This window comes from Rhodamnia argentea, chromosome 1, assembly GCF_020921035.1.
Source record: "Rhodamnia argentea isolate NSW1041297 chromosome 1, ASM2092103v1, whole genome shotgun sequence".
Classification (NCBI taxonomy): domain Eukaryota; kingdom Viridiplantae; phylum Streptophyta; class Magnoliopsida; order Myrtales; family Myrtaceae; genus Rhodamnia; species Rhodamnia argentea.
The window spans coordinates 6,884,599-6,898,728 of record NC_063150.1 but is presented as its reverse complement, the minus strand read 5'-3'; the positions used below and the strand labels follow the sequence as shown (position 1 = coordinate 6,898,728).

Sequence of the window (14,130 nt, the reverse complement as noted above, 5' to 3'; positions counted from 1 at the left end):
ACGGTTTTTGAGTCAGCTGAGGGTAAGTGGCATAACTTCCTCATTTTAGCTCCGTTTGGCATGAAATTTTCGGCTATGTCTCAAGGACTTGTAGGATTAGGTCTGGATGATTTAAGATTACTATGTTATGTTGGGAAAAATTAGAGTTATAGAGCTGAATTGGAGCTCATTACTACAGCAATTTTCTGACCGGTTGATGCTTACTAATTGCTGAACTGTTGGAGGTCCTAAATTGAAGTGAATTGCTGCCAAATTTTTAGTAGACCTCATTAACATGTAGAATGAGGGTTTGGCAAATGCAATTAGTGAAGATTGAGTGATTAGAATAGTTAAATGGATTGAAATTGGCAGATTAATGCAAAACCGGGAATGCCCTGTTTCTGAACAGGAGAGACCGAATTGTTTAAAGGCCAAACTGAAGTCTTTTGATCTTGAATTTAATTGTGGGATGTCTTAAGATGGTGATTAAGGTGTGGTTAAAAATTGGGCGCAAATGAAGTTCGATTTGATTAAGTTTTGGATTGATTTCTATAGGCGCGACTTGAGTTGTTGCTAGCCGGTTAGAGGAAGAGGGAATTCATTTGGCTTGGGCACTTGGAACAACAATTGTGAGTAATTCTTACCCTTCCTAGAACATAGATATGTTCACGGATGTAATAATTGTTGGAATGTAATACGGTGCGATGGGATTTGTGACTGGAATTACTGGATTAGTTATGTATTGTTTGGGCCAATGAGGTGGCATAGGGGACCCGAGGCGTAGAATGCGTAGGTTCCACAAATCATTAAGCCCGATGCGTGTTTACGCGGGCGAGTTTATTGACATTGAGATCATATAGCCCGAAGCGTTTTGACGCGGGTTAATATATTGAATTTGATTTAAGTCCGAGGCGTTTTTACACGGGCTAAGGTATTGAAATTGAAATGTAATGCCCGAGGCGTGTTTACGTAGGCAAATGAGAGTGAAATTGATATGATGCTTGAGGCGTTCTTACGCGGGCGACTTGATTTTGTTATTGAAATTCGTGTGATGCTAGTGCGACTACTTAGGTCTTTATTTCGATAAATTGTTCTATTTGAATGCCATTCATGCCGAGTTCTCCGAATTGCGTGAGCTTACCAAAGTTGAATTTTCTGCTATGCCATGCTTTTACATTTCCTTCTTTTATTTTATCTTTGAACTGGTGTTCTAGTTAGGGTTATGATTTACTCGCTGAGATATCAATCTCACCCCTTTGTGGGACCCCCCCTTTTCGGAACCCCGACTTTGAAGATGGTTCTAGTCAGATTAGGCGACCCAAAGGAGAAGACGGTAACTTTTGAGGAGTTTCCTAAAAGTAAATGTGTAGTATATGTTAGAAAGTGTACCAAGGTTTGGGTAGATTTAGGAGCGGGACGGATGCAGCCTCATCCATTTGAGTCTTGGTTCCTCCGCTCGGGAGATGGCGACCTACGGGGTCCTCTCCGACCCGAGGACGTTCCAGTGGAGGTTGTTCCAGAGTGGTGCCACCCAACTCGTCCCGAGATACAGACGGACGTAGAGATATCCGCAGCGGGATCTAGGAACATATCAGAGAGGAGCCCTACCACGGTAGACGACCGACATGTTGTGGTGATCTCAGATTCGGAGGATGAGGAAGACATCGACGGTGAGACAGAGGAGGAGATTGCAGAGACAGACCCGGATTATGTACCGACGACTGCCGAGGACAAGAGTGGCGGGGTTGTTGGGAGTTCTTCTGCCTAGTTTAGATATTCCGGTTCGCTTTGTTAGATCTTTTGAGGCCCAGTGATTTTCTTTTGGGGCTAGGTCTCTTGTTCCTACTTTTGTTCTTTCATGGGTGCTGCATCCGGTCTCGCCGATGTTTATCGCTTGACCGACGTTGTATATATATGTGAATATTTGGTTCTACTCTTTTGTCCACTTGTACTCTACTCGGGGTTTTAGTTACCTTCTGTTTGCGCATTACATGTTTTATCGTATGTCGTAATGTGGTATCCTGGGTTAGTATTTTACGGCTTAGGTGGTTGTACGTTCACGGAGGATTGCGGGACGTGACACTAATATAGTTTAGCCTTTAGCTCTTCTTTCTTTAGACCCCTTGTTCACTCCGATAGTATCGGAAATCAGGTGGATGCAAAAGAAATGGCTGCATTTCTATACTATTAAGTAAGTAAAATAGCTAAAACAAAATCTGTCATAAGTCACATTACTTATTCTACTAGATCTTACGAAGCCTGTTCATATATGATATGATCGGGTCTGATCATAGATCATAGAAAAGATTCTCTTCAAACAAACTAGCCTATCCTCTGTATAGGGCTTTTACGGGGTGGTTGGAACAAAGACACATTTGGTTGTGAATTCCAATGTGGCGGATAAAGGTATATATCCATCTGCATGGCCCAATCAAATAGTTCAAGTCACACACTCCCATAATCCATTTTCTCTTCGGAGAATTCCCTTCAACTATTCGTGTCAAATAAATAATACTCAATTGTATAGTTGAAGGGAAATATCAAAATACATGTCTTATTCTTTTCAATAATCCATATTTGTAGCAATGAAATACTATTGTTCCTCTTCAAGTGAGAAATGATTGATTACAAATATCTATGATCTATATCCTCTATAAAGGACCGGAAATACCTTGCTTAGGTAACTTTAGAAAATGCATTAACATAAACACGGCAGTAAGAAGAGGTAATACAAAAGTGTGTAAACTATAAAAACGAGTCAAAGTGGATTGTCCCACACTAGCACTTCCACATAATAACTCTACTAAAGGAGATCCTCTTATAGGAATAGCTTCCGGTACACCTGTTACAATTTTGACTGCCCAATAACCAATTTGGTCCCAAGGTAAGAAATAACCAGTTACACCAAAGGATGCAGTTAATACAACCAAAACCACACCCGTAACCCAAGTCAATTCGTGAGGTTTTTTAAAACCACCAGTGAGATACGCACGAAATATGTGCGGTATCATCATTAGGACCATCATACTTGCCGACCATCGACGAACTAATCGAATTAGCCAACCAAAATTAGCTTCATTCATTATGTATTGAATAGAAGCAAAAGCCTCATCAACAGTTGGACGTTAGTAAAAAGTCATAGCAAACCCCGTAGCTACTTGTACTAAAAAACAAGTAAGCGTAATTCCTCCTAGATAATAAAATATGTTGACATGAGGAGGAACATATTTACTAGTGATATCATCTGCAATCGCCTGAATTTTGAGATGTTCTTCAAACCAATCATAGACTTTATTGAGATAGGTAAACCAATAGTACTCCCCCCGGAGAACCGTATTTGAGAATTTCATCTCGTACAGCTCAAATAAAAACCCAAAATATCACTTTGTTTTCAAGGAAAATGGAATAGAAAGTTTGAAACTCTGTCATCGACCTTTTCTAACTTCTCCGAAGATACGAATTAGTAAAAATACGAAAGCTCTTATTTGTGGTTGTGATGCCAAAATATCAAGTCGGCTCATTCGTCTTTATGTTGGTCGTTACGGGCCTCTTGAATCTTCTATTTACTTGCTTCTTTTTCTTTGATTTGTTATTTTTATTTCTTTTTTTGTATGTAATGCATCTTTACTCTTCTTTTCTTTATTATTGATAGGAATTCCCTTGTTAAGACCCTATGAATTGATTGAAACCTCATATTCATACTAGAACTGCGATTATTCAATAAAACTTCAAACTAAGTCCAAAGATTCCCCGAGTAAGAACCATTGGATCATCACTTATTCAATGAATAGATATAATGACTAAAAATCCAAAGAAAGTTTTGTGCTTTGATAAAAAAAAAAAGGGGAAATTTTTTGAAAAAGAAGAAAAATCTTTTGATTTATAACAAAGACCGATCGATACGTCTCAAGGAATTAATGTTGGACTTACTAGATCTTTAGCAATTCATGCGAGAATTGGTCGGGGGGTCTCTAGAAAGCCCATTTTATGAAATCTCCAAGAGATCAAAATAAAAAAAAGTACGGATGCTTTATTTATCACCAAGTAGAGATGAATACTATATGGTGGCGGCGGGAAATTCTTTAGCGCTGAATCGGGGTATTCAAGAAGAGCAGGTTGTTCCGACTCGATACCATCAAGAATTCCTAACTATTGCATGGGAACAGGTCAATCTTTGAAGTATTTTTCCTTTCCAATATTTTTCTATTGGAGCTTCTCTCATTCCTTGTGTGGATCCTATTTCAATGGGAACTTGATGAGTTGATCCGCCTACACGTCTTTCTTTTACTGCCATATCGGGAGTTACTCCACATATTGTTTGGGCGAAATAGAGGATATCTTGATTGGGGGAGAGAACCGGGAAATCCCATATGACCCAATATATCCGACAAGTCGCACTATACGTCAACCCAAGAGGCATCTTCCTCTCTAGGACTTCGAAAGGGTACTTATGGAACACCAATAGACATAAAATGAAAGAAAAAAGAATTAAGTACTATATTTCACTTTGATGTGGAAGCATAACAATGCGTTTATTTTCTTAATAATATTGTCTTTTATCCTATTTTATCCATAGATTGGGAAAAAATTCTTACGAATAGGTCCTTTGAATGATTAACAAATATGTATGCATTCGTTCATAGAAAATGGTATCAACCACCAGAAATTCTCTCTGCCCCTACCGTACTCCAGCTTGGTAGTTTCCACCGTCTGTCTAGGGTTGAGCCCCGGAATTTGATGGCAGACTTAAAAAGCCACTTACGGATGCTTTACGCCCAATCATTCCGGATAATGCTTGCATCCTCCGTATTACCACAGCTATTGGCACAGAGTTAGCCGATGCTTATTCTCCGGATACCGTCATTGCTTCTTCTCCGGAAAAAGAAATTCACGACCTGTGGGCCTTCTACCTCTACGTGGTATTGCTCTGTTAGGCTTTCGCCCATTGCGAAAAATTCCCTACTGTTGCCTCCCATAGGAGTCCGGGCCGTGTCTCAATCTCGGTGTGGCTGATCATCCTCTCGGACCAGCTACTGATCATCGCCTTTGTAAACTATTGCCATAAATTAACAAGATAATATTTCCATTTATTTATGAAAAGAGACGTATCTTTTGAAGCCAGAATTGATTTTCCTTGATATTTAACATAATGCATGAAAGGATCTTTTAAGAACCATAGGATGCATTGAAAATCATTATCAAAGAAGACTTTGGCAAAATGTTCTACTTTTACATAGACATAGATTCGCTCAAAAAAGATTCCGGAAGATGTTGATTGTATATGAGAAGATTGATTACGGAGAAAAAGAAAGATAGATTCATATTCGCACATATGAGAATTATATAGGAACAAGAATAATCTTGGATTCCCTTTTGAAAAAATGGGAATATGTTTCTTTGGAGTAATAAGACTATTCCAATACTCATGGAAAAAGAAACGTAATAAATGCAAAGAAGAGGCATCTTTCACCCGAGAGCGAAGGGTTTGAACCAAGATTTCTAGATGGATGTGATAGGGCATTAGTACATCCAACACATAATCTAAATGTGAAAATTTTGTCCTCTAAAAAAGGAAATATGGAATGAATTGATCGTAAATTATGAGATTTTGCTATTTCTTTCCTTTCTAAGGAAGATACTAATCGTAGGGAAAATGGAATTTCCACAATAACTGCAAATCCCTATGAGAAAATTTGAGAATACAAATTCTTGTTGTGCTTGAAAAATGGATTCTGTTGATACATTCGAGTAATTAAACGTTTCACAATTATTGAACTAGATTCATTGTAATAACCTGCATTTTCGAAAAAAAATCGATCTATTTAATAAACCATGATCATGAGCAAGTGTAAAAATATACTCTCGAAAAAGAAGTGGGTATAGGAAGTCATGTTGTCGAGATCTATCTAGTTCGAAATATCCTTGAAATTCCTCCATTGGAAATTTGGTTTGATTCCAAAAAAAAAAAAAAAGGTAGGGATTTCTTGTTTATCAAATGATACATAGTGCAATACAATCAAAACAAGGTGTTTTAGTAAGAAAAGAATAGATACCTCGCAGACAGGTAGACTCATCAACGGACTCTCTATCCTCTCTTTTTCAATCGAATTAGTTTATATTCGTTATAGGATAAGAAGATGGATTCGAAATCCTTTATTTTTCATTTCAACCCAATCGCTTGTATGAGTAACATCCATGTATGAGGTTTGCCCAATGCTAGATGCAGGGGCGCATAATAGGATTACTAATCCTTAACGGAGAATTCTAGCTCTTCCAGAGTGGTATCTCACTTATGCGCCCCCCCAGCGCGCACGGAAGGAGGCCTTCTTCGCCTTCCACCTAAGCTACGCATGATGAGGTGAGGAGAAGAGATAAAGAATAATAAAAAAAGAAAGATAGAATTGAACAACCGTATAGGCATCCTTTGCGCATTGCATACGACTATACAATGGAATTCACTTTACCTTCCATTTCGATCGAAGAAAGAGAAAAATATATAGATTAGATCTAGGGTTTATCCGATTCGGATCGGCAAATGATCCAATTACCATCCTTCCTTTTGGAGTAGTTAAAAAATACTATGATGGCTCCGTTGCTTTTTATATATTTATCTTGTCTGTGATTCAGCAATCCCAAAGTTTTTTTTTTTTGTACTATTTCATAGCAAAAACATAAATATTGTTAAAAGTTTTCTGTTGTGAAAACAAAAAAGTTTGTGACGCTGAAATGGTAATGGTCACCGATAAATAAGATAAAATCGAGAATACCCTTTATTTTATACTAATTTCATAATACTCTTTCGAAATATAATCTAATGTTTTGAAAAAAAAAATTCTCATATCAAATTTGAAGTGCCATGCTATTATTACTTAATATTCCTATTTCATATGGCGAAGGCATAGTCTTTTTTTTTTGTTCTTAAAAAACTCATTGGCGCCAAGCATGAGGGAATGCTAGACATTTGGCAATGCTAGACGTTTGAAGCGGCTAATCCCATGCATATTGTATGCACATCGGGTTGCACAAATTGCATAGTATCATAAATAGCTACTCCGGGGATTACCCATCCGCCAGGAGAGTTTATAAACAAATAAAGATCCTTGTTATCATTCTCTATACTGAGATATACCATAAGACCAATAAGTTGATTCGAAATCTCGCTATCACCCTCTTGGCCTAAAAAAAGTGATCTTTCTCGATAAAGTCAGTTGATTAGGATAAAATTTGTATCCCTTAAGAGCCATACATGCACCTTTTGATGCATAAGGTTCAACAAAAATTGCAAAAAAAAAAAAAAGGAATCAATGTGTAGATTCCAGCCCTCTTTCTTTCTTCTTTTTTTCATAGCGGGGCCCTTTTCTAATCTAATTTTTGAATTTCTTAATGAAGCGGTTTTTTTTTTCTTCCATGAATTCCCTTGTTAAGACCCTATGAATTGATTGAAACCTCATATTCATACTAGAACTGCGATTATTCAATAAAACTTCAAACTAAGTCCAAAGATTCCTTGAGTAAGAACCATTGGATCATCGCTTATTCAATGAATAGGCTTTACTGAAGAAGAAGGGGCGGAGTCTCAACTACCACACTACTATATACCACTAGCACTCCATGAGTGGATTAGTTGAGTGACTAGACTGAGACTCTCTCAACTAAGTATCGTAAGTAAATTGCTCCCGGTTGTTTAATAATTTGATAACCAGAGTCATTCTTTGATAAATGATCACTATGAGTCAAACCCAATAGAATTTGATCAATCCTTTTTTCTGTCGTTAAGGTGGAAAACTGAACCAAGAATTCTCTTTCTTTATCATCAATCAAATCCCGGGTCGCATAGATCCTCAAAACGGGAGTGGGAGAGTTAGAGTCGATACTATTTCAGAGTAATTCAATAATAGTCCAATAATTAGATGATCCTCAATCGTCCACGTTTCTTGTAAATCTAATCCAATAATAGAAGCAAATAGTCCTATTCCATGCCCCCTTATCTATTAGTATTAGATTAGTTAGCAAAAAAAATGATAAAAAATTAGTAATATATATCTTTAAAATCTAAATTGGATTTTAATATTGAAATATTTTAATAATACAGGTCGGATCGGGTATAGGTTACTAAATTTGTATAGCATGAAAATGAGTTGAAACGGGTTAAATGGATCAATATAAATCAGATCATATTCGACCCGATCTAAATCTGATCCGACCCACCCGTTTGATACCTTTGAAATTAGCCATCATGGAATATGACGGATTACTTTCTTTTTTTTTAGGGTCAATTAATGGACAACTTTTTAGTATTCGCCCAATACTCCTTAAAAAAACACAAACTTTTTCTCTGTTCTTAATTTTTTAGTATCAACATTTATTATCTCGAAAAAATACACCAATTTCAAGTGGAGTCAATTCTGACCTACTTTTTCTTTCTCCGAATAAAAAGTATTTACTTCAATTCGTATCTCAATTCTGGCTCAAGTTATTTTTTGTCTCAATAAAAGCATCGAATTTCATAAGTATCCAAATCTGACACACGTTCACTTGAAATGACACATGGAAATCTATGACGGCATTGTTGCAGGAAAGCTTAACGATAGCCACATTGGTACCCATTGAAAGTTTGTGCTTTTTTGCAAGACAGCAAAAAGTGGAAGCCAAAATTGAAACTTGACCTAAATTTGATTTTTTTTTATTTGAGAAAAAAATATTTGAGTCAGATTTAAGACACGAGTTAAACTTGATACTTATTTACGAGACAGAAGAGTTTGGGTCAAAATTAGCACTAGAAGTAAGTCGGTGCTTTTAAAGAGAATTAGGCCTCTTACTACCCAATTGAAAACTCTTTTTCCACAGTTTTTCAAAAACTCGTCCTCATTTTTCATAAGAGGTTTACACAAATTGAAAAACGAGAAATTAAAAGATGAATACTCATGGAGCTATATCGATATTAAAGTATAGTATTTCCAAACTTAATCCTTAATCTTGAATTTATTGAGAATGCGATAGTATACAGACATTTTCCGAAATTCAGGTGCCCAAATTTCGGGGACAAATTTGAGCCCTCAAAGGGTTCTTCATCACTACGGTGAACTCCAGCTTCTCCGACAGGTCCACCTCCTCGCCGGCCACCGTCTCCCATCGGAACAGCCACACCAAGTTCGCCACGAAGTACTCCAGGTGCAGCATCGCAAGACCGTACGCGGGACACATCCTCCTCCCTGCTCCAAAGGGCATCATCTTTATCTCCCTGCTCCCCGTGATGTCCAACCCGCCCGCTTTTCCGCCACTGGAATTCAAGAACCTCTCGGGCTTGAACGCCATCGGGTCCTCCCACACTTCCGGGTCCCAACCCATCTCCGCCACCATGAAGTTGATGGTCCCGTCCTTGGGGATCACGTACCCGCCCAGCTCCGCGTCTTCCGTCATTGCGTGCGGTAACACGAAGTGCCCCGGCGGGTGGCGGCGCAGCCCCTCCAGCACCACCGCCTTCAGGTACTCCAGTCTCTGCAGGTCCTCCTCTTCCACTTGCTCCGCCCCTTGTCCCACGACTGATTTGATTTCATCGTAGAGCCTCTCTTGGATTTCTGGGTACTTGACCAGGTTGGCCATGATCCACTGCAGCGCCGTGGACGTCGTGTCGGTGCCACCGTTGAGGAACTCCGAGCAGAGGCTTACCATTTCTTCCTCCTCCAGCTTCCTCTTCTGCTCCGGCAGCTCTAGGTCTAGGAGCGTGTCCACGTACGACACGATCCAGTCGCCGTCGTTCTCGTCCTCCTTGGCTTTGTTCAGTTGCTCTCGCTTGGCCTTGGATCGAGCTCTGATGAGCGGGACGAGGACGTGATTCCGATATTCACAGAGCTCGTAGAACTCCTTCCACCGCTTCCGGAGCACGAGCTTGCTCACTCGCGGCCAGAAATTGAGCACGCCGAACCGCCGCAGACCCAGCAGCAACCGTCGCTGAACATCCTCAATCTGCTTAATCTGCTTCTCCTCGAGCCTGTCTCCGAAGCACATGAGGACCAGCAAGCAGAACATGGCGTACTGGAAGTGGTCGACCACGCGGACGACGCCGCCTCGCTGGGACTTGAGCTCCGCCACGAGGATGTCGAGGACCCACGCGCGGGCGCGGGAGTAGGAGCGGACGCGGGAGGGATGGAGGATTTCCGCCGTGAGGTTCCGGCGGAAGAGGCGCCAAGTGGGGCCGTAGGAGGAGGAGCTGATGTTATGCTGGTTAGCGGAGAGGATGCGGTCGGCGGCGAGGGGCGGCGGGCGGTCCGCGAAGACGGCGCCGCGGTGGACGAGGGCTTTGTGGGCGAGGGCCGGGGAGGAGACGAAGACGGCGGGACGGGAGCCAACGTGGAGGGTGACCATCGGGCCGTGACGGGCGTGGAGGGAGCGGAGGACGGGCTCGAGCTCCGAGAACGACTTGCGGAGCCATAGGAAGTTGCCGATGACCGGGAAGGTGATCGGGCCCGGCGGGAGGCTCTTCTTCACAGCGGGGGAGGAGAGGAGGTTGACGGTGGCTCTGAGGAGGGCGGCGACGGAGAGGGCGACAAGGATGAGGAACCAGAGATCCATCTTTTGCCAGAACGACTTTGAATTATTGACTTTGAACAAATGGAGGATTTTTCTCGAGGTGGCGATTTGTTTGTTTCCTTTCGTATATAAATTGGAGATAAGATGCCAACTTAGCCATCAAGGAACATTGACGGATTGCTTGCTTTCACTTTCAGGGTAAATTAATGGACGACTTTCTAGTATTCGCCCAGCACTCTCTAAAAAACACAAATTTTTTTCTCCATTCTTAATTTTTTTTAGCATCAACATTTTTTTTTTAGTACACCAATTTCAAGTCGTGCCTTAATTCTGACCCACTTTCTCTTTTCCCGAATAAAGAAGTATTTACTTTAATTTGTATCTCAAAATTTTTTACACAAGTTATTTTTTGTCTCAATAAAATTATCGAGTTTTATTGATATCCAAATCTGACAAGTGCACACTTGAAATGACACATCAAAATCTATGACAGCATTGTTGGAGGAAAGCTTAACGAAAGCCACATTGGTACCCATTGAAAGTTCGTGCTTTTTTACAAGACAGCAAAGAGTTGAAGCCAAAAATGAAACTTGACCTAAATTTGATTTTTTTTTATTTGAGAAAAAAAAGGTTTAAGTTAGATTTGAGACACGAGCTAAAGTTGATACTTATTCACGAGATAAAAGAGTTTGGGTCATAATTAGCACTTAAAGATGATTAGGCCTCCTAGTGCCCAATTAAAAACTCTTTTCTCCCCGTTTTTCAAAAACTCATCCTCATCTCTCATAAGAATTCTGGAAAAAAATATATAAGCAAAAATACCCTCTGCCAAATTGCATAAATAATCAAAGAAGTTTACCTTACCTTTTCCTTTTCTGTCATTTCCTGTTTTCGTTATCTAACAATATTATAGTCTTAAAATGAAAAGATATACTTATAAGTTAATATCATAGGTTCTTTTTAAGCTACATAATTATAATTGCACTTTATATTAAGCATAAATTGTTGAAGACAAACTAAATACTCTATAGAAACAATATGCTATACCCTTTAATTTAGACTTCTTCCATAATTTGGTTGGGGATATTCTTGTCTTTCTAATACCCAAGATTCCTCTTGAGTTTGTTGACGAGTTGTTAACGGCAAATTAGCCCAATCGAGGCATAGAGTAGGGAAAGGTGTCACGGAAGAAGATCTTTTAGCCGTGAAAATGTCATTACCCCTTCTCTTTTCCCTTTCTTAGTAAATAAAATAATGTTAGGTTGTGGTCTCGTCAAAATAGATACGTCGAATGATGTAATAGCCTAAATTTCCACGTCTAGTCCGTTGTTGAATATGAGTCACTCGATTAGAGTTTCACATAATCAAATGCTTTCTGCGAAACAATCCTACTTAATTTTATTGGGCATCGCACTCGGCTTTTGTCAGATATAATTCAAACATCACCTCCCATTGGTCAGGAGCGATCCTTTATATTGATCCGACATGATTCCTAAGAAATTCACATGCCGTTGACGTGGTTCGGCGCAGCTCAAATTCGAAGATTCATGGCTCTTGGGTGGGAAGATTCATGGCTCTTGGGTGATGATCTAAATTGACTCGTTCAATTTCTTGGGAGTTAAGTCATAGGGGTTGCGTAGAAAATGTCACTTGCTTTTGCTCAGTCTCGTCAAGACAACATCCAATAATAATTCGTGGCTGAAGACCTGCCAAGAACGACAATTCATAACCAATAAAATATTTGGATTCCATCAAATGGCCTTTCGCTTTCGATCCTCGTTTATGGATTTCCTTCTTTGTGAATATCTTTCCTTTTTTTCCTATTTTCGGCCTCGCCTGGCCGTTCCCTTCCTTAAAAGAAACTAAGAAAAAAGGAAAAAAAAATTCAAAAAATGTAAATAATTAAAATACCATTGGTCATACCCTTCTTTGAAATAAAGAGGGTACTTCAAGCTCTTATTTGAAATAAAGTCCAATTCAAATCCTTATCCGAGAAAATGATGACATTTCGTGTCTTTATTTAAAATTTTCCCGAATCTATTCGCCTTTTAATGTTTGTTGATGGTGTGTCACTGCGGTGTTCATGAAAATGAGAGGCAAGTCAGGTTGTTCTTCCCTTAGATGACTTGCAGATGGGTAGTTAGAAGTCTAGACTCATTTGAAACCCACGTTTAATTGGATTTTACCGTTTTTTTTTTAGGTCAAGTTGGATTTGAGGGTTCAAACCCCATAATAACTCTTTTTTTTTTATTTATCCTTTCGTCTCAAACTCTCATCTCCTCTTAAGCAACAACTCAATATGGAGTTTGAAGTGGACTAGTAGAACTAGTAACGCAGTTGCTTATGAGCTTCCAAATTGAGCTTTTCATCGAATATGAGCCATATCTTATTTTCCTTTCAATGATCTCCCATCTAGAGTTAAAAAAAGAATGTTAGTAAAATCTTCTTTAATCTATCATCTTAATGTAGGCTTTTACTTCTCCTTGTAATATTTGAACTACTTTGATGAGATGAAAGGTTTTTTCTAGCAAAAAACATCATTTTTTGAAATTCGGCTAATCCATTCATGACGCTGTCCTAATGAATATGAATTAAAAAGTGGGCCTCTGACCCAATGATGGGAAAAGCGGTATTCTTAAAAAATAGAGAAATCAGAACCAAGTCACTATGATACGGGTCAACTCCTTCTTCTTGCGCCAAAGACTTACCATTTTTTAAGGAAATGAAGTTACATCTTTTTTCCATTTCCATTCAAAATTTGACCTCTCTAATTACATACCAGGGGTGTAGACTTGCACTATATTGAGATTAATTAAATAGATTAGGAGTGTGGCTCAAATACAGATCAACCCATCGGATCATCAATAGAAGCAACGTAAATCACAATACCGATTGTTGTGCACGAGAAATGCCGAACTTTCGTGAATGAATCTTTGAATCATGCTTACAAATGAATTACTAAAGTAATAAGGGCGTGTACTTTTATGATTTGCGTATGTTACATCAAAAACATAACTGCGAGAAAATTCTACGAGCCTAAAATGACGGCAACTTCTCAAAAAAGGATTTAGAGTGGATCTCATTTCAAATAAAGGCATAAAGCAATAAAGTTTGTCTCAAATAATGACCTAAGTTTGTCCACCAACATTTTCTGACGACTAGAACAATGGTAATTTTTTCCGAACTTTGCCATTGGGTGAAAACTAAAGAAAATCCCGAAATTGAATTGAGATTAAGTACTTTGTTTTGAATTTTTCAAGTCCTCTACTTGTTCCTTTCCAAGTTTGATCACATTTCAACAGTGGCAAGTGTCAGATGTCACAAGAAGCGAAGGACTCGGTGACTAAGATTATTATTGCTATTGTAGGCAATTAAGTGAAGAAAGATTATGGTGGGGTTGTTTGGGGGGAGTATAGTTTACGATTAAAAATAAGAAAAAAGATGTCGGAAGTCCTAAAACTTTCAAAAAGTACAATTCAGTCATAAATTTATTAAGAAGTGAAATTGAGTCCTTAAATTTTCAAAAAATGCTATCAAGTCCTAAAATTTGTCAAATTTATGAAGTCAAATTTTTCTATTGATTGCATTTTTATAAATTTTTAAGATTTGATTGCATTTTCA

At 38.9% G+C, this 14,130-nt stretch overlaps 1 protein-coding gene and 2 pseudogenes across 1 annotated transcript; all 3 read right to left on the bottom strand.

Annotated features, from left to right (window-relative positions):
• Positions 1–2,430: 2,430 nt before the first annotated feature.
• On the bottom strand, positions 2,431–3,330 carry LOC125313574 (annotated as a pseudogene).
• Positions 3,331–5,208: 1,878 nt separating this feature from the next.
• On the bottom strand, positions 5,209–6,152 carry LOC125315188 (annotated as a pseudogene).
• Positions 6,153–8,897: 2,745 nt separating this feature from the next.
• LOC115750225 (cytochrome P450 89A2-like) lies at positions 8,898–10,633 on the bottom strand. Its single transcript, XM_030687441.2, has one exon. The coding sequence runs from the start codon at positions 10,549–10,551 to the stop codon at positions 9,001–9,003; it is 1,551 nt and encodes a 516-aa protein (XP_030543301.1). The 5' UTR covers positions 10,552–10,633; the 3' UTR covers positions 8,898–9,000.
• Between the last annotated feature and the right edge of the window lie 3,497 nt (positions 10,634–14,130).

Coding starts and splice junctions, on each gene's coding strand:
- LOC115750225 (XM_030687441.2), bottom strand. CDS start 10,551: ATGGATCTCTGGTTCCTCATCCTTGTCGCCCTCTCCGTCGCCGCCCTC.